The sequence below is a fragment of the Macaca nemestrina genome, chromosome 18 (assembly GCF_043159975.1).
Source record: "Macaca nemestrina isolate mMacNem1 chromosome 18, mMacNem.hap1, whole genome shotgun sequence".
Classification (NCBI taxonomy): Eukaryota; Metazoa; Chordata; class Mammalia; order Primates; family Cercopithecidae; genus Macaca; species Macaca nemestrina.
This window is the reverse complement of record NC_092142.1, coordinates 2,900,287-2,926,444: the sequence shown is the minus strand read 5'-3', so window position 1 is coordinate 2,926,444 and position 26,158 is coordinate 2,900,287. Positions and strand designations below refer to the sequence as shown.

The 26,158-nt window shown below is 58.2% G+C and overlaps 4 protein-coding genes and 1 non-coding gene across 8 annotated transcripts in view; 1 reads left to right on the top strand and 4 right to left on the bottom strand.

Moving 5' to 3' along the window:
- The window catches only part of LOC105485792 (3-phosphoinositide dependent protein kinase 1), a 74,411-nt gene extending 71,695 nt beyond the window's left edge, over positions 1 to 2,716 (bottom strand). The window contains exon 1 of one of the 3 annotated variants that reach the window (XM_071083956.1): positions 2,635 to 2,716. Coding sequence is in view for 1 of the 3 variants with exons in the window: in XM_071083954.1 (XP_070940055.1) it covers positions 1,108 to 1,131 (24 nt within the window). In the remaining 2 variants the exon portion in view is untranslated. Of the gene's footprint in view, positions 1 to 455; positions 685 to 1,107; positions 1,267 to 2,634 lie in introns of those variants that run through there. The other 2 variants (XM_071083954.1, XM_071083955.1) reach the window with 2 other exon arrangements.
- A 1,398-nt stretch (positions 2,717 to 4,114) lies between these two features.
- LOC112427423 (U1 spliceosomal RNA) lies at positions 4,115 to 4,278 on the bottom strand. The gene has a single exon (XR_003018967.2). It is a non-coding gene; the product is annotated as a U1 spliceosomal RNA (small nuclear RNA).
- Positions 4,279 to 7,840: 3,562 nt separating this feature from the next.
- On the top strand, positions 7,841 to 9,035 carry LOC139359955 (cementum protein 1). The gene is given in 6 exon segments (XM_071085162.1): positions 7,841 to 7,871; positions 8,108 to 8,166; positions 8,288 to 8,396; positions 8,399 to 8,501; positions 8,503 to 8,964; positions 8,966 to 9,035. Coding segments are annotated over 6 exon segments (834 nt in total).
- LOC105485793 (amidohydrolase domain containing 2) lies at positions 7,951 to 19,222 on the bottom strand. 2 transcript variants are annotated; one of them, XM_024794066.2, is made up of 11 exons: positions 19,046 to 19,221; positions 18,744 to 18,880; positions 18,526 to 18,665; positions 11,731 to 11,785; positions 11,361 to 11,573; positions 11,198 to 11,286; positions 10,966 to 11,110; positions 10,787 to 10,894; positions 10,629 to 10,697; positions 10,255 to 10,356; positions 7,951 to 9,888 (listed from the first exon to the last, which is right to left on the bottom strand). In XM_024794066.2, the coding sequence occupies exons 1-11, from the start codon at positions 19,126 to 19,128 to the stop codon at positions 9,800 to 9,802; spliced, it is 1,230 nt and encodes a 409-aa protein (XP_024649834.1). In that variant the 5' UTR covers positions 19,129 to 19,221; the 3' UTR covers positions 7,951 to 9,799. The 2 variants fall into 2 exon arrangements, with proteins under 2 accessions (XP_024649834.1, XP_024649835.1); XM_024794067.2 differs by lacking the exon at positions 10,629 to 10,697 and having other exon boundaries at positions 19,046 to 19,222.
- A 143-nt stretch (positions 19,223 to 19,365) lies between these two features.
- Positions 19,366 to 25,790, bottom strand: LOC105485794 (ATPase H+ transporting V0 subunit c). Its single transcript, XM_011748270.3, has 3 exons — positions 25,553 to 25,790; positions 20,187 to 20,370; positions 19,366 to 20,042 (listed from the first exon to the last, which is right to left on the bottom strand). Exons 1-3 carry the CDS (start codon positions 25,629 to 25,631, stop codon positions 19,838 to 19,840), a joined length of 468 nt encoding a protein of 155 aa, XP_011746572.1. The 5' UTR covers positions 25,632 to 25,790; the 3' UTR covers positions 19,366 to 19,837.
- Positions 25,791 to 26,158: the final 368 nt, after the last annotated feature.

Genomic DNA, 26,158 nt, shown 5'->3' with positions numbered 1-26,158 from the left:
TGTAATCCCAGTTACTAGGGAGGCAGCAGCTAGAATCACTTGAAGCCGGGAGCTGGAGGTTGCAGTGAGCCGGGATCGCATCACTGCACTCCATCCTGCGCGTCGGGAGCGAGACTCTATCTAAAAAAAAAAAAAAAAAAAAAAAAAAAAAAAGCCGCATCCGATAAAGGATCAATTACATTTCTTGAGTTTTCCTTCATTTAAAATATTCACCTTTTAAATCAAATTTTAAAGCTATGTAGACGTTCTTCCATCACCCACTGCGCATCGCATACAAGGCATAAATTCTTAAACCATCGTCCCCAGACTGTAGAACTTAGCATATGGAAAACATAAAAACACGAGGAATACTTTTAGCGACAGAAAGAAAATATAGAAACACCAGCGACACTTTTAGCAAAACATTTCACCCAACAAGTGGTTTGTTTCGGTCCTTCCCGTAAAATCCCTCCTACCTGTCAAGCTCACTTTCCCCTCGGTGATCCTGCACATTCGGCCTCCCAGGGGCTTCCCACAACGCTGAGCACAGCCACGGGCAGGAAAAGCACCCAAATGCCCCTTGGCCAGGCCGTGAAAGGAGAGTTTACCCGACCACTGTCATCGAGAATCTGGAGACGGGGGCCCAGGCGCATCAGGTGCTTTAAGCAAGAACTTGCACCTTCTGCTTCTCTCGCAGGCGGAGACGCCAGGGACCCCGTTCCAGGTGGAAGCCCAGGGCGGTTCCTCTACAGACAGAACCGAAAGGTAACCCTGCAGGCTCGACTCCAGGCTGCGCCGAGCCGAAAACAAACTTTCCAGGCACTTCCACCCCGCTGGGCCGGGTGACACCTCCCGGCCTCCCCCGCCCTCCGCGCGTCTGTCAGCGCCCCCGGCCAGGCCGGCGCCCGCCGCAACCCAGGCCCGGACTCCCCGCCGCAGCCGAGCAGCGCCCTCGGCCGGCGCCCGCCATCCCCCGCCCGGCCGCCCGGCTACAGGTGAGGCGGCACCCGGCCCTGGGGATCCCGGGCCGCCCCGCCTCGCCGGACCCAGGCGACCGCCGCACCCGGCGGGGTAACAAGCCGGCGCGCCCAGGCCACCGGCGCGCCCAGGCCGCCGCCGCGCGCTCACCAGCTGGCTGGTGGTCCTGGCCATGGGCCCCGCGTCGGCGCGGGCACCTCCCCCGCAGCGCTGCGCGTCTCGGCGCCTCCTCAGCGTCCTCCTCCCCTAAGCGGAGCCCCAGCAATGGCCGCCCTCATCCTGCGCCCGCCCCGCCGCCCGCCGCCCGCCGCCCGCCGCCCGCCGCCCGCCGCCCCCGGCGCCGCCCCGCCCCCGCGCGACGCCGGGCAGGACTTCCGTCGCGCCGCAGCCGCCGCCCGCGCCCATTGGCCGCGCCCAGCGTCGCTCCGCCGCGGCCTGAGTGGGCCCCGCCTCCGCCCCAGCTGCATTTCCGGGTTGGGGCCTAGCAGGCGGGAGAGGCCCGGCCCCGCCTGGGGAGGGGGACCTCGCACCAACCAATCCCAGGGCCTGCGGGGCGGGGCTGGGCGGGGCAGGGGGTGAGCTGTCATTCCGGGCTCCCAGATCGGGAAACTGAGGCTCAGAGGGGACCGGGCTCCGACCAAGGTCACGCCCGAGGTAGCGGCGGCGCTGTGCTCGAACCCGGAACTCGGATTCAGGAGCTGGCTCTGTGTAAACTCGGAGGTGCAACTTTGCTAGTTTCACAACTAACAAGCGTTCACGGAAGGAAATCTGGGCTATAAAGTCATATTCATGGCCGTGCGCAGTGGCTCACTTTGGGAGGCCGAGGCGGGCAGATCACTGAGGTCAGGAGTTCCAGGCCAGCCTGTCCAACATGGAGCAACCCCATCTCTACCAAAAATATAAAATTAGCCGGGCGCTTTGTAGTTGTTAATGTCGATGATAGTTAAAAGTGTTTGGGTTTGATTTTGGTGTTTTTTTTTTTTTTTTTTTGAGATGGGAGTCTTGCTTTGCTGCCCAGGCTGGAGTGCAGTGGCTCCATCTGTGCTCTCTGCAACTTCCGCCTCCCGGGTTCAAGCGATTCTCCTGCCTCAGCCTCCCAAGTAGCTGGGAATACAGGCATGTGCCACCACGCACGGGCAAATGTTTCTATATTTTTGTAGATCCTGGGTTTCACCATGTTGACCCAGCTGGTCTCGAACTCTAGGGATCTGCCTGTCTCAGCCTCCCAAAATGCTGGGATTACAGGCGTGAGTCGCCACGCCCAGTCAACTTTATTTTTTTTATATTGACACATGGCCATGTAGTTCTTGAGTAATGCACAGAGAAAAAGGAAGCAGTGAAGAATAAACAGCTTGAAGAACTAGCACACGGTGAACTCTAGAACACGGAGCCCAGGGTGGAGGAGCCTCAGCGGCAGGGGCCAGGGGTCAGGAGGACGCTGTTCCATGAAGAAAGCATCTGAGCAGGAACCAGGGGGCAGAGGAGAGGGGCAGCTGAAGGTGAAGAAAGGACAGTTCTCAGTTGTCCTGGGGCCCCAATGGCAGCCAGAATGCTTGGCCAAGCCCAAGGCAAGGAGTCCGGGAAGCACCTCTGCCTTCTGGAGACAGAGACAAATCTCCCCTTGAGTCACGTCCAGCTGCCCATCCCAGGACACCACACAGACAGTGGATGTCTCACCTGGCCCAGCACGATTCTCCGGACCCGGGCTGGAGGAAGGAGACTGACCCCTCTCTTTAGCTCACCCTTTCCTGCCCAGAACCTCTGTCCATGGCCAATGGATGACCTCAGGCCAAGAATGCAGTAAGTTGACCTGATGTTGTGAGGTCACAGTCCATCCAGGGAAGAGCCAGAAGATGACCAGGACCATCCCGGGAGGGGCTGGAAAGCTGCCTCATGTGTGTGGCCCTGTGCTGCATCTATGCATTCCTCACTCACCTCTACAACTCTCATGGCACAAGGGAGGAAATGGGGGTGCAGAGGCTAAGGAACATGCCCAAAGCCCTACAGCTGGTGTATTAGTTATCTACTACTGTGTAATAAATTGCCCCAAAACTTAGATGTGTAAAACAACAAAGACATCTAACTCATGGTTCCTGTGGGTCTGGAATCCAGGAGAGGCTGGGCTGGGTGGTCTGCCTCAGGCTCTCGTGAAGTTGCCATGAAGATGCAGCCAGAGCTGAGTCATCAAAGGCTACAGCAGGGCCGAAAGATGCACTTCCTAAAAGGTTCATTCCCACATTCCCACAGCTATGGGCTGGAAGCCTCAGTCCCTCACCACATGGGCATCTTCAAAGGGGTGTGTTTTTTCAAGCCCCGACAGCTGGCTTTCCCCAGAGCGAGTGTCCCAAGAGAAAGAGAACACACGCAAGATAGAAGCCGCCATGTCTTTAATGACCTAACCTCAGAAGTGACACACCATCACTTCTAACACATCTGCTGCTCACACACAACAACCCTGATAGAAAGAGATCGGGTGTGCTTTGGGAGGCTGAGGTAGGAGCACTGCTTGAGGCCAGGTGTTTGAGACCAGCCTGGGCAACAAAGTGAGACCCTGTCTCTAACAACAACAAAAACTTTAAATAAAATGTTTTACAAAGTGAAACAAGGTTACACAAGGGTATGAAGGTTACACAGGAGGCGTCATTACTGGGGGTCCCCTTCAAGCTAGTTGAGGACAGAGCCAGGATTCCAGTCTCAGGCAGAGTCAGAAAGAAGCAAGAAGCACAGGCCCGGCCTGGATCCTGCAGCTGTGCACACCAGAAGGCTCTGAGTTTCAAAACCAGGAAAGGAAGGGCTCTCCCAGCAAGGATCCCAACCTGGTTGGCATTTCTAGACTGACGCTTCAGCTACTCAGTAGCATCTGGAAAGGGGACTAAAGGGGAAAATGGGGGGCAGGGAGATCAGGTGAGAGAAAAGGGGGCTCTCAAAAGACAACAGCACTGGCCGGGTGCGGTGGCTCACACCCGTAATCCCAGCACTTTGGGAGAGTGAGGCAGGTGGATCACTTGAGGTCAGGAGTTGGAGACCAGCCTGGCAAACATGATGAAACCCCGTCTCTACTAAAACTACAAAAGTTAGCCAGGCATGGTGGTGGATGCCTGTAATTCCAGCTACTCAGGAGGCTGAGACAGAAGAATCTCTCTTTTTTTTTTCTTCTCAGGGGAAAGTATGAACGCAGTCCCCCACTACCACAAATTATGCAGTCAAGTTTCCCACATTTGGGGAAATCGCAGGGGTCAGCACATCTGGAGTGCAGTGGATAAGCCTCACCCTGGGAAAACCACCTTCGTGATCATAGTATCTCCCCTGCCAGGTAAGTATAGAAGAATCTCTTGAACTTGGGAGGCAGAGGTTGCAGTGAGCCAAGATCACACCACTGCACTCCCGCCTGGGTGACAAAGGGAGACTCTGTCTCAAAAAAAAAGAAAAAAAGAAAAAGAAAAGAAAAAAAAGACAACATGGTCTCCTGTCTGCCTCTGGCCCACAAGGCCCTGGTCACATGTCTGAGGCTCCCAATATACATTTGCTGGGCTGCAGATACGTGGATGGAAGATACATTCAGTGGTTTCCAAGCCACCGGGTAAATATCCTCCCATATAAGGCATGCCAAGAGAGAATCAGACTTGACGGGGAGTCAGGAAACATAAAGTTGCATGAGATCTTAGGCAAGTAATTTCCCCTCCTTAAACCTCAGTTTTCCCTGAGGTAAAATGGGCTGGCTCAACAACTGCTAAAAGTCCCAAAAGTGGAAAATATCCAATGTTGGTAGGAATGTAGAGAAAGGGGCGCCTTCATAAACCAATGATAGGAACATAGTATTTCCTTTAAACCTGAGCAGTGGGAATTCCTGTCCTAGGCCTTTCTCTCTAAAAGGCAGAATAATGGCCTCTCCAAAGATATTCTCATCTTAATCTCCCAAACTGTGAATGTGTTATTATATGGAGAGATGAATTAATCAGCTGACCTTACAACTGGATAATTATGGCCGGGCATGGTGGCTCAAGCCTGTAATCCCAGCACTTTGGGAGGCAGAAGCAGGATGATTTGAGCCCAGGGATTCAAGACCAGCCTGGGCAACATAGTGAGATCCCATCTCCGTCAAAAACTAACGAAAACTGGGTGCAGACCAGGTGCAGTGGCTCACGCCTGTAATCCCAGCCCTTCCGGAGGCCAAGGAGGGTGGATCATTTGAGGCCAGGAGTTTGAGACCAGCCTGGCCAACATGGTGAAATCCCGTTTATACTAAAAGTACAAAAATTAGCCAGGTACAGTGACAAAAATTGAGCCCAGGGGTTCAAGATCAGCCTGGGTAACACAGTGAGATCCCATCTCTTTAAAAAACAAAGAAAAACTGCCGCAGACCAGGCGCAGTGGCTCATACCTATAATCCCAGCACTTTGGGAGGCCGAGGCGGGTGGATCACTTGAGGCCAGGAATTCGAGACTAGCCTGACCAACATGGTGAAACCCCGTTTATACGAAAAATACAAAAATTAGCCAGGAACAGTAGCCAGTTACTATGGAGGTTGAGGCAGGAGGATCGCTTGAACCTGGGAGGTGGAGGTTGCAGTGAGCTGAGATGGCACCACTGCACTCCCGCCTGGACGAGAGTGAGACTCTACCTCAAAAAACAAACAAAAACAAACAAGCAAAAACAACAACAACAAAAACTGGGCGTGGTGGCTCACACCAGTAATCCCAGCACTTTGGGAGGCCGAGGCAGGCGCATCACCTGAGGTCGGGAGTTCGAGACCAGCCTGGCTAACATGGTGAAACACCGTCTCTACTTAAAAAAATACAAAAAATTATCCGGGCGTGTTGATGCATGCCTGTAATTCCAGCTACTCGGGAGGCTGAGGCAGGAGAATCACTTGAACCAGGAGGTGGAGGTTGCAGTGAGCCAGGAAGGATCGCGCCAGGCTGGGCAACACAGTGAGACTCCCTGTTTTTTTTTTTTTTTTTTTTTTTTTTAAAGGCTGGGCACGGTGGCTCACGCCTGTAATCCCAGCACTTTCGGAGGCCTAGGCGGGCGGATCAATTGAGGTCAGGAATTCAAGACCAGCCTGGCCAACATGGTGAAACCCCATCTCTACTAAAAATACAAAAAAGTTAGGCGTGGTAGCCTGCGCCTATAATCCCAGCTACTCTGGAGGCTGAGATGGGACAATCGCTTGAACCGGGGAGGCAGAAGCTGCAGTGAGCAGAGATCGCACCACTGCACTCCAGCCTGCGCAAGACAGCCAGGCTCCGTCTCAAAAAAACAAACAAACAAAAAACCGAACTGCAAATAGCAAAAGTGTAATCCCATTGAGAAAAAACGTAGGTGACACAAATGTGGTAAAAGGCACAGGGCCAGGCTGGAAGGGAGTACCCGGACGCTCCGGAGCTGTCCAAGACTCCAGGGGCGGAAAAACTGGACTGAGAAAGTGCCCTTCCTCAACGCTTCTGGTGCCAATGTCCCCTGCTGTGCCCACCCTGGGTTCCTGGCCTGAGCTCAAAACCAACTCCAAGCTAGGGAAGCTCCGAGCCGGGGTGCTTCTAGAGTGCCCAGACCACTCCTCCCCTTCACTTCCCAAGACAGTGAGGGCGCGGCGAGAGGCGAGGTGCGGAGGTGCGGGACGATAGTCAAGCTGGGTCTTGGTGGAATCCACCTGTGCGTGATAGGTAACAGAAGGGAGAGGTGAGGCGCGGTGGGGTCCGCAGGGATGTGGGGGACGCAACAAGGAGGACTGGGACGAAATGAGACTAGGTCCGCAGGGGTATAAAGTGAGCAGCGCAGAGGGTTGGGGCGAGGAGGGGTCTAACAGGGTTGTGGGGGTCGCGGTGGGGAGCGCTGGGGCGCGGAGGAGTCCGCAGTGGTGCAGTGGCTCGGCCGGGAGCATTGGGACGACGCGGCGCTCCACGGGGGTGGCGGGGAGCGTCGTGGGGAGACGGGATCCGCAGGGGTGTGAGGGCGCGGCAGGGAGCATAGCGGGGTGTTCAAGGTTGTGGGGGTTGTGGCGAGGAGGGTTGGCGCAAGGCGAGCCCCCAGAGGTGTGGGGGGCGTGGCGGGGAGCGCTGGGGCGAGACGGGGTCCGCGGGGGTTTGGGTGACGCGGTGGGAAGGGTTGGGGCAAGAAGGGACCCGCAGAGGTGTGAGGAGCGTGGATAGGCGGCGTTGGTCCCCCAGCTCCCCGCGCTCGCGGGGGACCGCGCAGCCTCGAGCTCTGCGACCAGGGCCGCGCGGGTTAACTGGAGAGGGCGAAGCGCGCCCCTATTGCTCAGCCGCGGCGCGTGCCTATCCTGCCGCGATCCCAATTGGCCCGACAGAGGTCCGCCCCCAGAATCCCTTCCCACAGTAGGCGTGGCCCCGCGTACCGCATCGCTCCCAGAGTGGCGCGTCAGCGCGGTCTCAGAGACTGGGCTGCGGGGCGGGGCCGGATCGGTCGAGATCGTCCCTGCTGATGACCGTCTCCCGTGCCCACGCCCCAAACGCTGTCTCTGGCCTGGGTGTGCTCGGAGCCCACGAGGTGCGGAGGCTTGGACGGCGAAAGGAACCTGGCTGAGATCTGGGTCTTGAACCCGCGGGCTCGGCCCAGCATCCCACCAGCAGCGTGCGCCCACAGGTGACTCCTGGCGGGGCGCGGTCTGCGCGATCGCAGGCGTCGGGTCTCATCTCCCGTTCACACACGGGACCAAACAGGCCACCCCCACCAGGTGGCTGAGAGGATGCACCTCCAACTCCATCCCTCCCCATATGCCCAACCCCCCAACCCATGAGTCAAGCAGGTACCTGGGCTTCCCCCTTCTGCGGACGCCCATACCGCGGGCAGGCCTGCCCCTCACGCCGCAGTCAGGTCGCCCTGCATCCTTCTTTGTAAAACCCATAGCTGTAGAGGGAGCGGAATGGTGGGGCAGGGCTGGAAGTCCAGCGGGAGTGAGGAGTGGGGAATGATGGTGGCCAAGGTCACACAAAGCAGTGAATTCACTTCATATCACAGAACGGCTCACGTAAGATAGTTACTTTTGTTATGTATTTTACCACAATTTTTAAAAAGGAAACCAAAACCCACCAAGAGTGCTTCTACCACACCTCAACTAAAATCCTCCTGCAGCAGCTCCCCAGCCCAGGTCACTCTCACCCTGACCCCGGGCCCCTCTCCCACCACCCAGGGCTAGCCCTGTGGACCAACCATCTCGGCCAGTCCCTCCCCGACCCTCCACCCAGGGAGGTGGGCGCTGGTCAGTGAATAGGGCAGGCCAGGCCCAAAGGCTGGCCCAGGGCTCACCAGCTCTGGGACTGGGTGCCCCGTCTGAGGTGGGGATGACCAACAGGCCAGCTCTGGGTTTTAGCTGAGGACGGGCACATCAAGCACTGACAGCCAGCAAGCTGAGCACAGGAGCTGTTCAGCCTCTAACACATCGGCTGAGAACCTCACCTGCCTCTCCCTGCCTGTGAGCCCCAGCAGACAGCTCCTCTCCCAGGTCCAGCACACGCAGGCGCTGGGCAGCCACTTCGTGAGGGGTACGTGGGTGTCAGGGAAGAGGTGGGTCTTCCTGCACCCCACCTCTCAGGTGGTCAGGATCCACATCCGTCGCCTGCTTTCCTGGGCTTCCCCTGGGGCTTGTGGGCGGAGATCAACCCCTTGTGCCTTGCCCCAGGCCCTCCCTCACTCAGGCAAGGCCCTGCCTGGCAGGTGGTTCTTCCCTGGCTGTTCCCTTCCAACAGGCGGGGCCCCAATCATCCTATTGCTTTGGAACTAGAGACATTTCCTTAACTGGGCTTTGCAGCAGAGGGAAGAGAACAGTGGCAGAGCCAGGCACATACCTCCTGTACCCAGGACAGCACCCGTAAGCAAGGGGGAAGGGGGTCACCCACCCCAGAACCCAAATGGAGAGAAAGTCAAGACAACCACCCCTGACCTAGGGCTGCACCAACCCCTGATGTCTGACCCCGCTGTGGCTATCCTCAGAGCCAGGAGGGCTCCAGAAGCCCGCCCGCCTCAAAGCTGTTCAGGGAGCCTCACGGCCTGTTTGCAACATGGGTGTGTGCCAAGGCCAAGGGGACACAGAAGATGGCAGGATGACACTAATGGGGTGAGCAGGGCACACTGGTGCCTCCCACACTGCTCTCCAGCACCAGGCAGGGTCACCACAGCTGACAAGCACCAGGCCTGGGGATGGGTGAGGAGACAGGGTTGTTGAGAAGGGGAAATGGAAAGCTAGTCATCCCTGGCACTCAGGGCTGGGCGGGCCAGGGAAAAGAGGGCGGAGTCTGGGCCCAGCCTCCCTCCTGGAGGTCAGAGTAGAGCACCTGGCACTCTGCCCTGGCCCAGAACTAGGCTGTGGGCTCCACGCTGCACACCCAACTCAGGTGCAGACAGCAAACCCCTGACTGTTCACACTCATTGTGCCCTGCCCCCTTCCTGCCCGCTCTCCGCCCCTAGCCCACGGTGACTTCACCCCCACGGTGCCAGCCACTGACTGACTGCCCCTCCCTCCCACAGTGACATTTTCCTGGGATCTGCAGGTCTCAGGTCTACCTGATGCAGATAGGCCCTGACTCCCACTGGGGCCCAAGGCCCAGGCTGAACTACAGCCCAGCCATCCCACCCCAGGCCACGAATGCCTTCCCCAAGAGGGCAACCAAGGATGGTGCCACGTGCAAGCACAAGCAAAACCCGGAGCCAAAGTGAGTCCTGCTGGGTGCACATTTATCCCAGCCACCGCCTCCAGGGCGGCAGCAAAGGCCCTGGGCGTCATTCCAGCAGGGCTCCCGACTCACTCCCTGGAGACCAGCTCCCCAACCACTCAGCCCTGATGGCATCCAGCTGCGGCTGGGCGTCCTCTCAGCCGAAGTCCTTGTCACTGCCTGGCTGCCTCCGCCTGCCACACAAGCTCACCCGAGATGTAGGTGGCCTGGACGTGAAGGGAGTCATCGAGCACCACGAAGTCTGGGACAGAGCCGGGCAGTGAGTAGGGGCAGGAGTGGGGCTGCCCACCTACTCCCCCACAACCCGACGCTGGTGGGGAAACCAAGGCACAGGGATACAACCGGTGCAGGACACCGTGGCCCATCACAGATGGATAGAGGTGCTGGACAATGCTCCCTGCAACCCCTTGCCTGGCCTTGTCTGCAACACTAGAAAGCTTGGCCTGATGGCAACACGGGGCTACAACTGAGGCTGGCAGCTGGCAGCCCACCTGAGAGGAGGGAGCTAGGGAGGACCCACCCTTCCTGACCCTGTCCAGGCCACCTCAGGACAACAGAGACTACAGGCAAGGCCAGGCTGCCCAGTAACCCTGCGATGCGCCCTCACCTGCGTCAGCACCAAAGTCCAGGGTCCCCTTACTCTTCTCCAGCCCCAGCAACTGGGCGGGGTGCAGGGATGCAGCCTCCAGGGCCGACTCCACGCTGCAGCCTGCTTGGGGGACACACCTGGGTGACGGTCCCCAAGCCCACGTGGCTTTGTCAACAGCCCTCCACCACCCCAGCACTCTGTCTCAGGAACTCTGCAGCAGGCTAACAAGGATCCCGCTGGTCTGCCTGTCACCCTGGGCCCGAGTCACCAAGTACACACTGGCCAGGAGCTCCTGTGGGCAGGGCCTGGGCTACACTCCGGGCACCCAGTCCAGCCCTTGGAGACCCGCCAGTCACAGACCACCTAAACCCGCACCCGTGCTGCTCACTGACCTGTGGCCTGCAGGAAGTGCCGGACACAGACGTCCATTGGGGCTATGCTGCCGCTCAGCGTCTTGGTGCCTTGAGAGCAGAGAGGGCAGGCTCTGGGGGGTCGTGGGCCACCTGGCATGCGGGCTGGGACCTGGGACCCAGTAGGTCAGGGCGCTCACCTGCCACATAGGCCGTCAGACCGTCCACTTCCACTTCCTGCTGTCCCAGCGTGTGCCGGCCGTTGCCCAGGCCCAAGGCAGGGATGGCATCAGTGACCAGCACCAGCCCTAGGGGAGAAGAGGCTCAGAACCTGCTGGCCCACTCATCCTGCCTGCCCTGCCCACCTGACGGAGCTTACCCTGGGGGTGGGCGCGGTGGGCGATCCGCAGGGCGGCGGGGTTGGTGTGCGTGCCATCCGCAATCATTCCGTAGAAGATGCAGCGGCCCGCGGGCAGCCGGTCACTGGTCAGGAGCCCCACGATGCCTGGGTCGCGGTGGTGGAACTGGGCAGGGTCGGGGGAAGGGATGGCTGAGCGACAGCAGGGGCTGCTGGGACCCCAGCCCCGCCCCCAGGGCCCCACAGCACTCACAGGCAGCATGGCGTTGAAGAGGTGGGTGATGAAGGTGGCTCCGCTCCACACAGCATCCTCTGCCGCCCGCAGGTCAGCCACTGAGTGCCCTGCGGGACCTGGATTCAGACTTTGCACCTGGCCTAGGTCCCCCAGGCAGGCCCGCCCTGAGCCAGCCCCTCACCTAGGGACACGCAGATGCCACGGGTCGTCAGCTCGCGGATCACCTCGTGGCTATGGCCCAGCTCCGGGGCCAGCGTCACGATGCGGACATTGTCCAGGGGCCCGTAGGTGGCCAACAAGTCCTGGAAGGCATTGGCCTCGAAGGAGCGGAGGTGGGCCTCGGGGTGTGCGCCCCGCTTCTCCCGGCTGATGAAGGGGCCCTCCAGGTGCAGCCCTGGGAGAAGGGAGCAAGTGGCTCCAGCAGGTCCCTGTCCCACCCAGCCCTTATCACCTGCCCTCCCCACCAGCTGGGCATCTGGAGGGATTGGGGCTGCCAAGAGGTCCCACAGGAGCCTCCCAGGGTGGGGGCGGGGAGGGGGTCAGCCACTCACCGAGGACCCCTGCCCCATGGGGACCACCACTCTTCACAGGGATCTGAGGAACAACCTGGGGGGAACCAGCTGTTAAAGCCCTGTCCCCTATGGCCCATTCCCAGAGGCCACAGCCTAGCCAAGGCCAGAGATCTCGGGTCAGAGTTCAGAGCCCAGCACCCAGCCCAGCCCCAGCCACCTGTCCCCTCGAAGGGCTCAGGGAAAGCACAGCTGGCAGAACTGAAGGACCCATGGCAGGAGCAGGAAGAAACGACAGGCGTGTAGGATGCCAGCGGTCCCTGGGCCATGTGGGCAGGCTTGTGGGCACTGAGGGTGGCCCCGGGCACAGCAGCCCAGGGAGCACAGCTGGGAGGCAGGAGGCGGGAGCAGCAGGGATCCTGGAGCAGAGCTCAGTGTGGGCATGGCCAGGGCTCAGCACTCTGTGTGGCCAACACCGTGGCCGGAGCTGGACACCATCAGGAAGACTGAGAGTACCAGGGAAAGAGGGGACACAGGCTCACACCATACATCTCAGAGGCTGACAGGCGGGAAGGCAGTCCAGCACACACTCCCTCTCTCCAACACAGGCACGGGCCCGGGGGGCTTCCCAGAGAGAAGAGCTTCAGGTGAAGATGGTAGCTGGACTATACCCTCCCCTGAACTCCCCACCCCGCACAACAGTAAGACTTTTTTTTTTGGGAATGGAATTTCGCTCGTCACCCAGGCTGGAGTGCAATGGCATGATCTCGGCTCACTGCAACCTCTGCCTCCCGAGTTCAAGCGATTCTCCTGCCTCAGCCTCCCGAGTAGCTGGGATTACAGGTGTGCACCACCATGCTTGGCTAATTTTATTTTATTTTATTTTATTTTATTTATTTTTTTTTTGAGACGGAGTCTCACGCTGTTGCCCAGGCTGGAGTGCAGTGGCGCGATCTCGGCTCACTGCAAGCTCCGCCTCCTGGGTTCACGCCATTCTCCTGCCTCAGCCTCCTGAGTAGCTAGGACTACAGGCGCCCGCCACCACGCCCGGCTGGGATTACAGGCTTGAGCCACCGCACCCGGCCTATTTTATTTTATTTATTTTTTTTGAGACGGAGTCTCGCTCTGTCACCCAGGCTAGAGTGCAGTGGCCAGATCTCAGCTCACTGCAAGCTCCGCCTCCCGGGTCTACGCCCTTCTCCTGCCTCAGCCTCCCCAGTAGCTGGGACTACAGGCACCCGCCACCTCGCCCGGCTAGTTTTTTGTATTTTTTTGATAGAGACGGGGTTTCACCGTGTTAGCCAGGCTGGTCTCGATCTCCTGACCTCGTGATCCGCCCGTCTCGGCCTCCCAAAGTGCTGGGATTACAGGCGTGAGCCACCGCGCCCGGCCTAATTTTATATTTTTAGTAGAGATGGGGTTTCACCACGTTGGCCAGGCCAGTCTCAAACTCCTGATCGAGCACCCACCTTGGACTCCCAAAGTGATGGGATTACAGGCATGAGCCACTGCATCCGGCCAACAGTAAGACTTTTAAGAGCCTTAAACCCGAGGGTGGAGGGGGCGGTGCAGAGGATGGGAGGAAGACAGCCAGACTTTGGGGGCTTAGCAAGAGGACACTGGGCAGGTCCTGGGGGGTACACACAGTGGGGGAAGTGACCCCCACAGGCTCAGGATGGTGCCTTGAGAAGTGGGGTGATGTGGGGACCAACAGAAGAGTACCTGCCCTGAGTGTGCTGGCCGGGCCCCCGGGGAAGTAGAGCAGATGGGCAAGGGTCGGTGTGGGCACAGCGAGAACTCGGGAAATGTGTGTTCTTGAGGCGCTCGGCAGGGTGCCAGCCAGGCCCAGCCCCTCTGAGCACTTCAACACTCTTCTCAGGGAACCCAGCCAGTTCAAGAGAAAGGACCCAGGGACCCCAACCTACGAGTGCCTCCACAAAGCCCCTCCCGCAGGCTGGGTGCCCCCAGCCAGCCTGCTGACACCTGTTCTGAAAGAAAGCACACCACCAAGTTCAGCAGGCCCTGGGCAAGCCTCGAAAAGGAGCCTGAACACAAGAGGACAGGGCCAGGCGGGGAAGCAGAGACCACGAGGAGAGATGGACAGGGAAAAGGGCCATCAAGGACACTCTCCAGCCAATAAGAGGTCTTCTGTTCCTGAAACAAGAATAGGATGGTAGAAAAAGGAACATTGGGCTGGGCACAGTGGTTCATACCTGTAATCCCAGCACTTTGGGAGGCCAAGGTGAACGGATCACCTGAGGTCAGGAGTTCGAGACCAGCCTTGCCAACATGGAGAAACCCCGTCTCTACTAAAAATACAAAAATTGGCCTGGCGCAGTAGCTCACGCCTATAATCCCAGCACTTTGGAAGGCCGAGGTGGGCAGATCACTAGGTCAGGAGATCGAGGCCATCCTGGCTAATATGGTGAAACCTCATCTCTACTAAAAATACAAAAAATTAGCCAGGTGTGGTGGCGGGTACCTGTAGTCCCAGCTACTCGGGAGGCTGAGGCAGGAGAATGGCTTGAACCCAGGAGGCAGAGATTGCAGTGAGCCGAGATCACACCACTGCACTCCAGCCTGGGCAACAGAGTAAGACTCCATCCCAAAAAAATAAAAATAAATAAATTAATTAATTAATTAACCAGGCATAGTGGCACATGCCTGAAGTCCCAGCTACTCAGGAGGCTGAGGTAGGAGAATTGCTTGAACCCAGGAGGCAGAGGTTGCAATAAGCCAAGACCGTGCCATTGCACTCTGGCCAGGGCAACAAGAGCAAAACTCCATCTCGGGGGGGGGGGGGGGGGGGGGGGGGGGGAAGGAACATTTGGCTGGCCACAGTGGCTCACACCTGTAATCCCAGTACCACTTTGGGAGGCCAAGGCGGTTGGATCACGTGAGGTCAGGAGCTTGAGACAAGCCTTGCCAACATGCAGAAATCCCATTTCTACTAAAAATACAAAAATCAGCCGGGCGTGGTGGCAGGCGCTTGTAATCCCAGCTATTCGGGAGGCTGAGGCAGGAGAATCACTTAAACTCAGGAGGCGGAGGTTGCAGTGAGCAGAGATCGCCCCACTGCACTCCAGCCTGGGTGACAGAGGGAGACTCCATCTTGAAAAATAAATAAATGGCCAGAGAGGAGAGTGAAACAATCAGCAGGAAGCTTGGATTTGAGTTAGAGCTAAGAAACGAAACAAAGATCACTCACGGCAAAGCAAGCAGAGATGGTAGCTGAGAAGATGTCACTGGGCCACACATCCCTTCACACCACGCTGATGACTGACCTACGTGGCTATTCTCATCACAATTATGGGGAACTACTGGGAAGGATGAGGGGCAAGAAAGGGGCTGAGGGGACTCACGGAGCCACAAGCACGCTGATGTTCAGCTCTCCTGGTGGAAGACAGTGGATTCTGCCCTGAGCTGAAAGACTGAGGAGCAGCCAGCAGTTTTTAGAGCTATGGGGACAAATTCCAAGAGTCCACTGTGTTGAAAGTGATTGTCCCTAGGGTGGAAGCTGGCTGGGGCAAAGGGCCACTGTTTTTCCTCACAACCCCTGTGGATACACAGGCTCACTAAAGATTAAAACAGGAAAAAACAACAACAAAAGGCAATGGCTGAGTTTTTCTAGAATGGAGTTTTAGAAGGGAGCAAGAGAGTGCTACATAGAGAGAACACAGTCAAAGATCAACCGAGGGGAGTGGAGTGAGGCACACTCCAGGCAGATAAGCAGCTGGAAAGGTCCAAGTGTAGAGAGTGTGCGGGGCCAGAGGCAGGGGCCTGGCTGCCCCCTGGAGGTGCCTCACCTTGGCTCAGCAGGTAACAGACTTGAAGCAGAGAACAAAGTGATCTGACCTGTCTCCAGGTACCATAGCAAAGGGCATGCGGAAACCACCCGGAAGAGAAGGCGGTCTCAATGGACCAGAACAGGACAACAAAAGACCGAGGAAACTTCTAGCAAGGTGACCATCCAATTCCACCCAGGGTGAATGGCTCCTGGAGGAGGTGGCATGCATGGCGGAGGGCAGACACAGGTGAAGGGGCCTCCAGTTTTTAAGACGATTCAGGAAGGAGGCCTCCCAATTCCCACTCTCAATAGTTGGCTCTCTGCTTTCATCCTGTGTGCGCGCCAAGGGTAAGACACCTGCACGCTTTGGGAGACCGAGGCGGGTGGATCACAAGGTCAGGAGTTTAAGACCCACCTGGCCAAGATGGTGAAACCCCATCTCTACTAAAAATACAAAAAATTAGCCAGGCGCAGTGGCAGGTGCCTGTAATCCCAGCTACTCGGGAGACTGAGGCAGGAAAACCGCTTGAACTCAGAGGGCGGAGGTTGCAGTGAGCCAAGATCACGCCACTGCACTCCAGCCTGGGCGACAAAGTTAGACTCCGTCTCAAAAAAAACCAAAAAAACAAAAAGACACCTGCACTGCAGTGAGTGCTGGGAAAGAAAACTAAGTCCTACTTGTCAGAGACTCTTCCTCAAGAAGAAGAGCCATAGTTCCTCCCACGTCTGTGCTGGCCAGAGATGTGCAGGTATTCGGGGGCACAGTGGGGACAGGCAGGCAAGGTTTAGCAGAGGAGGCCTGGGGAGCAAGCCAAGGTCTTCTAGGCCAAGAGTTTGGGGACGGGAGTGGGGAATGTGCCTGAAGACAGAGAAGAGGCTGGACAGGTAGGAAAGGAATGCTGCAGGTGGGGGCAGGGCAGAGGTGATGTGCTGAATCCTGAATCTTGGACAGGTCGCTCTGGCAGGCCCCAAAGCCCCAGAGAACAGCTGTGAGAACCAGGTGCCAGTTTTTGACATTTGACTCTGTGTGGGGAGGGCTGTGGGAAATTTCCAAAAAGACATCCACGGGTGATACTAAGTGGTTAACGCTCAGCATCTCATGCACAATGCTGAGCACCCATGATGTGCATGCTGCCATTATCCGCACTTTAGGTTTGAGGAAATGGAGGCTCAGAAAGGCAGTAGGCTGTCCTGAGTCTTTCAGATGATACATGACATCAGGAGGCCAACGCCAAATCCAGAAAGCCTGCGCCCAGAACCCACACACCACCCCCATTGTTCCCAGCTCTGGCTCTGCCCACACACCAAGAAAGGGACCCCTCGGGCATAACCCAAGCGGTGATCCTGCAATGAATTCTATGCTGGAGGGGAAAATTGACTGGGGCTCTGGACAGAACTAGAACACAGACGGCTCAATTAAAGTACTGTTAACAGTGTTCATTTCCTAGACTCACTAACTCTTGTGGCTATGTAAGAAAATATTCATTATCTTAAGAAATAGTTAAGTACTGGCTGGGTGCGGTGGCTCACACCTGTAATCCTAGCACTTTGGGAGGCTGAAATGGGCAGATCATGAGGTCAGGATTTCAAGACCAGCCTGGCCAGCATGGTGAAACCCCATCTCTACTAAAAATACAAAAATTAGCCAGGCATGGTGGTGTGTGCCTGTAGTCCCTGCTACTTGGGAGGCTGAGGCAGGAGAATCGCTGGGAGGCGATTTGCAGGGACCTGAGATCGCGCCACTACACTCCAGTCTGGTCAACAGAGCGAGACTGTCTCAAAAACAAAAACAAAAAACAAACAAAAAACAGTTAAGTACTAAGAAATAAACAGGCATGATGGGCCAGGAACAGTGGCTTTCACCTATAATTCAGCACTGTGGGAGGCCAAGGCAGGAGATCTCCTGAGTCTAGGAGTTTGAGACCAGCCTGGTTAACATAATGAGATCCCTGTCTCCACAAAAAAAACTTTTTTTTTTTTTTTTTCAGATGGGGTTTCACCGTGTTAGCCAGGATGGTCTCGATCTCCTGACCTTGTGATCCGCCCAACTCGACCTCCCAAAGTGCTGGGATTACAGGCGTGAGCCACCATGCCCGGCCCAAAAAACTTTTTAAATTAGTCAGGTGTAGTGGCACAAGCCCTTAGTGCCAGCTACTCTGGGGGACTAAGACAGAAGGATCTCTTGAGCCCAGGAGCTCAGAACCAGCTTGGGCAACACAGTGAGACTCTATCTCTACAAAAAACGTTAAAATTGGCTGGTCATGGTGGCACACACCTATAGTCATACCTACTCAAGAGGCTGAAGCAAGAGCGACTCTTGAGCAGAGGAGGTTGAGGCTGCAAAGGGCTACGACCACGCCACTTTACTCCAGCCTGGGCCACAGACAAGACACCCCGTCTCTTAAAAATAACAAAAACTAAACAAACAAAAAAGCAACAGGCATGTTGGATACAACCTACTCCCAAATAGTTCAGTATAAAACAATACAGGTACAGCCTTGAATAGTAACACACAGCAAAGAGTTAACCCTGGAGAACCTAAGTAAAAATTAAAATAAAGAAAGACCAAAAACCACCAAATTTTTTCCGGACAGGAAGGAAAGTGGAAGCGTGGGGCAAGCAGCACAGGGGAGTGGCTTCTGGAAGGCGTGTTCCACCGAGTCACACATCAGACAGGTTAGGGAGGAAGAGCCTGACCAGGGACTATCGACGTGCCAATCACATTCCCCCGCGACCTTGGTTAAGGGGGTAGTTTCTGAAGCCTGGAGGCAGCCAGAGTGCAGTGCAGAGGGTGGGGCCGGCCTATGGCTCAGAGGGTGCTGAGCCAGCAGTGTGGAGACAGCTGCGGAGGACAGAGGGTCTAGGGAGGCCAGGCAGAGCGATAACTGATAAAGCAGCACAGAGGCGGGACCCTGGCCCAAGTCGGGTCAGCAAGGGGGGCCAGACTCAGGACTATGGAGCACGTGCTGGGGGTGGGGCGTGAGTTTGAAAATGAGGGCGCTGGCTGCTCCCGGAGCCCCCTTCGCCTCAGCCAAGGAGCCTCACCTCACCTTGTGATAAACCTCCGGTGGGGAAGTGACCAGGGTGGGGCAGAAGGAGGTGACGCCGTGCGACAGGATCCTCCGGGCCACCAGGGCAACCCCCGAACCTACGTCCTCCGTGGCTTGGGAGAAGTCAACACCAAATCCACCTGCGGCCACAGAAAAGGAGGTGTCGCATGGAGCTCAGACCTCCTCCCCTGCGTCCCCCTGACGGCCCGGAGCCGCACCGTTAATCTGCACGTCGATGAAACCGGGCGCCAAGATGCGGCCCCCGCAGTCCCGCCGCTCATCGGCCACGCGCCGCTCCTCAAAGAACAGCTTCTCCGGGTCCAGGATGCGGCCTCCGCGCACCCACAGATCCTCCCTGCGGACGGAGCGGGAGGGTGCTCACATCGCGGGCCTGACCTCGGTCCCGTCCCCTGCACCCCGCCCGGTCCCCGTCCCCGCACCCTGCACCCCGCCCGGTCCCCGTCCCCGCACCCTTCACCCTGCCCAGTCCCCGGCCCCACAGACCCCAGCCCGCGCCCACCTGAGCAGCTTCCCTCCGCGCAGAATCCGGCAGTTAGTGAACTGGAGCACCCGAGCTTCCGCCGCGCCCTGCCCGCCACGCATCGTGAGCCCTGTCGGGAGCCAGCGGCGCCGGAGCCCCGCGGCGGCCAAATCCCGCGCCCGGTGACTAACCCCGGTTCAGAGCGCGGCGGCACCCACGTGACCCTCAGCTGACTGAAGCGGCGCGCCACGTGACCGCCGCGCCCACGTGATTGGGCCGTCCCACGTGACCAGCGGCGCCCGGCGCCGGCCCGCCTACCCCCGCCCACGCGCCCAACAAGCTGAGCAGACACAGGCCCGTCACATCCAAAAACTTTATTGGACACAGCTCCGCGCAGGGCCACAGCCCAGCGGTGAGGGCGGCTCCATCCAGGAAGTCTCAGCAACAGGAACCCACAAGGCGACACTCTAGCTAAGGTTATAGATAGCTGGGAGACGAGGGCCGCTCCGCAGACGCGGGAACAGGCCAGATCTTTATAAATAAACATCCAGTAAAGAGAAATGACAACTCTAAATCATCCGCATACACAGAGCACTCTAGGGGGTTGGGCGCCGGGGGCCTGGAGGGGCGATGAGTGGGCCCAGATGTCCACGGCATGGGGCGGGCGGGGGCAAGGCCAGGAAAACAGACGATGGGCACTAGGACACTGCGCATGTACAAGACCAACTACTAGGGGCGGCGGCCCGGTGCGTATGTGTCAGGCTGTTCGTTCTGGAATGAGGAGGGGTGGTCTTTACATAATATTCTGTGGCTGGTGGGCTCGGAGAGGGTCTACTTTGTGGAGAGGATGAGGGCGACGATGAGACCGTAGAGGCCAAGCACCTCGGCAAAGATGAGAATCAGGATCATGCCCACGAATAGTCGGGGCTGCTGGGCAGTGCCCCGCACGCCAGCGTCCCCCACGATGCCGATGGCAAAGCCGGCTGCCAGGCCGCTCAGGCCCACACTCAGGCCGGCGCCCAGCTGGAGGAAGCTCCTGGAGGCAAGAAGAGAGGACTGACATCAGCAGCCTGCTGACCAGGGGGAGACAGAGGTCCCGGTCACCACCCACGGGGAAACCGGTCCCCTCCCTGCGGCCCTGCAGCCCTCCAGCCCTATGGGGCCTGACCCCAGCGCTCACCTGTAAAGGCTGATGTCGTCATTCAGGGAGTTGGCGATGAGGACTGCCACCACCAGGCCGTAGATGGCGATGATGCCAGCCATGACCACTGGGATGATGGACTTCATGATCAGCTCTGGCCGCATGACAGACATGGCCGCAATGCCGGTGCCGCTCTTGGCTGTGCCATAGGCAGCGCCCAGGGCTGTGGGAGGAAGGTGGGGTGAGCCCACAGCAGTACGCAGGCCAGCTGGGGCTAGGACCCCAAGGTGTAGCTTTGGCACAGCTGTAAGGGCCACCCCAAGTTATCACATGCAGAGGGGGAGCTCAAGCAGGCACCCAGCCCAGGGCAAGAGGACCCAGGAGGAACAGCCACAGGCAGGCAAAAGGAACCCAGGATGGCCACTCCTTCCTTCCTCTACATGAGGCCCCCACCCTCAGAGTCCAGCTCTTCCTCCAGCAGCAGCCCTTGTGGCAGCGTTGCCCATCTGGGGCTCCTGGCTCTGCGGTGAAACCACCTGTCACCCCAGGGGCCTCAGTGCAGCCTCAGCAGCCCATATGTGGGGTCAGGATCAGTTGACCCTTAGGGCTACTGCCCAGGACAACACGCTGAAAAGTCACCAAAGGTCTTGGGGATGGCAAAGCCACTGCTGCAGGGTGTGACCTGAGGGTCAGAAGTAGCTGACCTGGCCACTCTTGTCACCCAGGCCAGAGCTCCCTTGACTCACTGCCCAGCCCAAGCTCCCCAACGCTCCCAGCCCCAAATATTCCCCCAGGAGGGTCCAACGTTCTGCCAGAAAGGGCAGCTCTGAGCACCCTCAGTCACACAGCAGGCCTGGACCCTCGAAAGATTGGAGAATCTTCTCTAAATAACCAGATGGGGCCGGGCGCGGTGGCTCAAGCCTGTAATCCCAGCACTTTGGGAGGCCGAGACGGGCGGATCACGAGGTCAGGAGATCGAGACCATCCTGGCTAACAAAATGAAACCCCATCTCTACTAAAAATACAAAAAAATTAGCCGGGCGAGGTGGCGGGCGCCTGTAGTCCCAGCTACTCGGGAGGCTGAGGCAGGAGAATGGCGTAAACCCAGGAGGTGGAGCTTGCAGTGAGCCGAGATAGCGCCACTGCACTCCAGCCTGGGCGACGGAGCCTCTCTCGACAGGGTGAGCCAAGAAGAGGATGGGGGCAGAGACGACTACGGGAATCATCACCAGTCCAACCACGAGGCCTCAGCTGACCTCGCAGAGGGGTCTCCCCTGCACGCGGGGGGCTCTCAGCACACAGGAGCCTGGCCAAAGGGCCCGAGCCTCCCACCACAACAGTGCTGGTGGGTCGGGCTCCAGGGTGGCGCCTGGCTCCTCCAGAGCTGTCCCTCCTTCCTCTCCCAAAAGAATGTTGCCTTTCTTTTCAGTTCCCCTCTCCTGGGCCCTATTCTCAAAGTGGAGAATTCTGTGGACACAGCAGAGTCACGGGGGCTCATTTGTCTTTCTGACTTCTACCAGCTGCCCTCCAGGGACACCACAGGGGCCTACTGAGCTGCTTGAGTGGAATGCACTGGCAACTCCCTGCCCCCTCTCTGCCCACGACACTCATGCCATGGTCTTTTAGGGGAGATCAATAACTAGCCTGACTTGACCAGGCGCAGTGGTTCACGCCTGTAATCCCAGCACTTTAGGAGGCCAAGGTGAGCAGATCACCTGAGGTCAGGAGTTCAAGATTTGCCTGGGTAACATGGTGAAACCCCGTCTCTACTAAAAATACAAAAATTAGCCAGAGGAGTAGAGCACACCTGTCATCCCAGTTACTCGGGAGGCTGAGGCAGGAGAATCGCTTGAATCTGGGAGTGGAGGTTGCAGTGAGCCGAGATCACACCACTGCCCTCCAGCCCGGGCGCGGACTCCGTCTCAAACAAGAGTGAATCTCTGACACACACACACACACACACACACACACACACACACACACACACACCCAAACAAAAAAAACAACAGCCTGACCTGCAGAAGACTACATAGAACAGAAGTGGAAGGGACCAGGACTACTTCTTCATATTTTATTGATATATTTGGGCCACAAAAGTTGCCTATCCTGTGCTCCAGCACTGAGCAGAAGTGAGGACACAGGCACGGTGACCTCCAGGCACAGAGAAACGCTCCAGAAGAGCGGAAAATGGGATGCTGGGGAAGGGCTTCATAGACAAGTGTCCCAAGTTGGCGGGGAGAGAGGAGTCACAGGAAAACAAGGCAGTAATACAGGGCCTCTGGACAGCACTGGCAGAGACACCAAGACGATGGTGCTGGGTATCCAGGGAGTGACTGGCGGGAGAGAGGGAGGAGGCTGGGACCTGGGCCAGGGAGCCACACTGCCTCCTCCACGCCACCTTGGAAGTGCCCAGACATGCCACGCCAACACCCAGTGCACCTGAAGACTGGGGCCCAGGGCCTGTCCCAACGCCTGACCTCAACTCCTGGTTACAGTGCATTTTTTCCCTGGCGAGCATACAGACCAATTACAGTGCATTTTAGGGGCTCCCGCTGCAGGCCCAGGACCACATCCGACTGCATCATGTATACACAAGAGACTAGAGCACGGCGGACATGTGGGCAGGAGACTGAATACAGGGAACTCAGCAAGCCAGGTAGTGGACCCTGTGAGGCCAGTGTCCACCAGAGGCAGGAAGCGAGCCAGACCCTTCCCTACAGAGGGCAGCAGGAAGAGTCATGTGGCTGGCAGTGGGAGGAGGCACCAAGAGGAGCACAGGGAAGAAAGAGATAGCCACCAAAAGCACTGTGCTGTGAGCACCCTGGACGCCAGTCCGGAGGCCAAGCCTGACCAGACTGCAGAAGGCAGACCTGTGAGAAGCACCAGGCTCAGCGTCCACAGAAAGAGTGTGGGGCTAGAAAACAGTTCCAGAAACACAAGCACAAAATAAAGGGCGCCTACCAGCAGGGAGTAAGTCATAGGAAATACAGAAAAGGAGCAAATGACAATTTCTTGGGGGACACAATGAAGAAAATCAACAGGACATTGGTCATGATGGAAAAAAAAGAGAAGCTGTGATGGGGGCCTGCAAGAGGCCTGTGGATCTCATTCGATTTAAGACCAATCCGTCAGTGCCAGGCAGGCCAAGGGCCACGAGCTGGGGACAGAGTTGGAGGCTGGCGTGGTGGCAACAGCAGATGCCACTGGAAGGCAGGGGGCTTGTTTAGGTCAGCACAGCAGGTGAAGCCAGCTCCTGGAGAAAAGCATGTTTAGAAGGCAGAAATGAAGTCAGAAGTTGGACCAGTCATGGTGGCTCATGCCTATAATCCCAGCACTTTGGGAGGCAGAGGGAGTGGATCATTTGAGGCAACAAGGAGTTTGAGACCAGCCTGAGCCACATGGCGAGACTCTGTCTCTAAAAAAAATTAGCTGGGCATGGTGGTCTGTGCCTGTAGTCCCAGTTATTCAGGAGGCTGAGGCAGGAGGATTGCTTGAGCCTGGGAAGTTGAGGCTGTAGTGAGCCGAGATCACACCACTGCACTGCAGCCTGGGAAACAGAGAAAGACCCTGTCTTGAGAAGGGGGGGAAAAAAAAAACCATGTGATTTAATTGACCAAGTGAAGTCAGATGTCAGCTCCTGGAGAGCCACAGTAAGCCACTTTATCCTGAAGAGCCAGGGATAATCAGGCTGTCCAAAGGCCTGTGTAGGTCTTGATGGAGAGGGAGGCAAGGAAGTGGGTTCAGAAAAAGGGCTCAGTGGACAAACTCAGGGCTTCAAGAGCAAGCAGCAACAGCTAGAATTTAAGTTCCACATGGGAGGGGATCCCATATTGTTCACTGCTATCCTCCAAGTACCTGGCACATAGTAAGCACTCAATCAAGATTGGTTGGATGAATGAATGACAGCCACAAGCAGTATCCCACAGGTGGCCAGGCAAAATGGAATCTCTGGAGGCATTCTGGGGGCAAAGAACAGAGGAGGCTCTGGGGAAAGGCTCAGAAGCCTGTTGCGAAAAGCCTTGAGTGTGTGGAAAGAGTAGGCGGTGCCTAGAAGGAAGTATAAGTCTAGACCACTTCTTCCACCACAAATGACCTCTTACTTGCACATGATGGGAAGGGCAGGGCTTACTCGCGAATGGCAGACAGGCCCAGGCAGAGGGAGGCCCCCAAGAAGCAGAGAGCCCCAAGCCCCCACCCCGCAGGTGTTTACAGTCAGCAGAGACTGTTTGGAGTTCAAACCCTCCACATACCTGCACTAGGAGCCTCCCCAGGCCACCAGGCAGGGTGGGGCAGGGCAGGGTCATCAAAGCTAAAACCAGACCTAACCAAGGAGGCGGAGACCAGACCAGGCCAGGCCAGTCCACGGAGGCTGAGACTGGGTCAGAACTTAACTCGTGGGACCCACATTCCTGGGCCTAGCCCTAGACCAAGTGCCATTCTCCCAAGGAGACCAACTGTCACTAAATTGGACGCCCAGGACCTGTCAACGCCTAATTTCAAAAGCAGTGTGCCATCAAGAACCCTAGAAGGCCCCTTCTCCAAGCCCAGGGAAGCCCCTCCCAATTTCAGGCCCCAGGGAAGGAAGAGAAGGTCATTCATTCATCCCTCCATTCATTAGGACCAGAACTGGAAGCCTCAGTCCAGAAGGCAACCACTCGATCCTATAAACTCAGACATCCATGCCACCCTCTCACCCACCTCAGAGCACAGACCCTCTGCAAGCTACACAGCCCCGCCAGCGCCGACACTGTCTCCCAGCTCCCTCCACTTCCACATACTCCCACCCCTGGGTCTCCGCGGGCTCTCCGAACCAAGCCCTCAGCCCAGCTTTCCCAAACAGCCCACACAGCGACACGGGTATTGGGCAACCGTAACCAGCTCCAACCGGAAGCACCTGCCTGTGCGTGAGACCCACCTGACCCCGGGGGCCGGCCGCCACAAGGGCGAGGGCTGTGGACCTCCCATGGGGAACATGGGCTCCCCACCGGCCGGAAAGCTCCAGGAACCCTTCTCCGGGGCGCTCCTGGGCCCGACCCGCGCCGCCACCCGCGCACTGGGGCCTTCGAGGTGTGATGTCACCTGCCCGCAGAATCGGCCCGTGCGCCGCCCCCCTCGCGCTCCCACCCTAGCCTCCCTCTCGCCGCTCCCGGGGCTAAGATGGCAGCGGCGCCGCCGCCCCACCCCCGCACCCTCACGACCCGGCTGGCAGGGCCGCCGGCCTGGACCCCCGGCGGCTCCTCGCAGCCCTCGGGGCGCCGACCCCCGCCCGCTGCCACGCGAGGCCCGGGCGCCCCCGACTGCTCGGCATTACGTCAGAGTGACGTCACACACCGGACCCCGGAGAGCTGCGGGCATGAGCAACGCGCGCGCCCCCGCCCCAGGGTCCCTCCCGCCTCGGCGCTCACCGCTGAAGACCATGGCGGCCGAGGCGCCCATGACGGCGAAAAACGAAGCATACTCAGGGCCGCTCTTGGACTCGGACATATCTGCAGGTGGGGAGAGGGCGAGCTCTGCGGGCCGAGGCGGTGGCGAAGGCGGGGGCGAGGACGGGCCGGGAGCTAAAGCGAAGAGGCGGGCGGCGGCGAATGCGATCCGGCCCGTCAGCCGCTGCGCTCTAAATACCAGCACCGCAGAACAAAATGGCGGCCGCGGCCGCGTCACATGACCTGGGCCCCGCCCCTGCGGGCGGTACCACTTCGTACCGTGGGGGAGACGCGGCCGGGACGCCCGGGCGGCCCGTTGACCTCCGCCGGGCTGTGCCTCCAGCCCAGCGACCCGGTCCCGGCGCCCGGCCACGCCCCGCCTCGGCCTCCGCGGGTGTTGCCGGGCGCCGCCGGCCTTTGGGTCCCCGCAGCGTTGGACCGGTCTCGCATCGGGGCGGGGCGGTTTGTACTCATTAGCATATGGGGCGGGGCCTCTCTGTGCCCCGCCTCCTCTGCGGCTGCACGACGTCTGCAGGTGTTCGGTTCCCAGCGACGCTTTTCTTTGCACCCCTGGCGTGAAGCCGCAGG

Coding starts and splice junctions, on each gene's coding strand:
- LOC105485793 (XM_024794066.2), bottom strand. CDS start 19,128: ATGCGTGGCGGGCAGGGCGCGGCGGAAGCTCGGGTGCTCCAGTTCACT. Junction 11,111..11,197: donor TCTTCAACGCCATGCTGCCT/GTGAGTGCTGTG, acceptor GACCCTGCCCAG/TTCCACCACCGCGACCCAGG. Junction 10,895..10,965: donor CCACCGCGCCCACCCCCAGG/GTAAGCTCCGTC, acceptor CTTCTCCCCTAG/GGCTGGTGCTGGTCACTGAT.
- LOC105485794 (XM_011748270.3), bottom strand. CDS start 25,631: ATGTCCGAGTCCAAGAGCGGCCCTGAGTATGCTTCGTTTTTCGCCGTC. Junction 20,371..25,552: donor GGCCGCCATGGTCTTCAGCG/GTGAGCGCCGAG, acceptor TTCCTCCCACAG/CCCTGGGCGCTGCCTATGGC. Junction 20,043..20,186: donor GACGACATCAGCCTTTACAG/GTGAGCGCTGGG, acceptor TCTTGCCTCCAG/GAGCTTCCTCCAGCTGGGCG.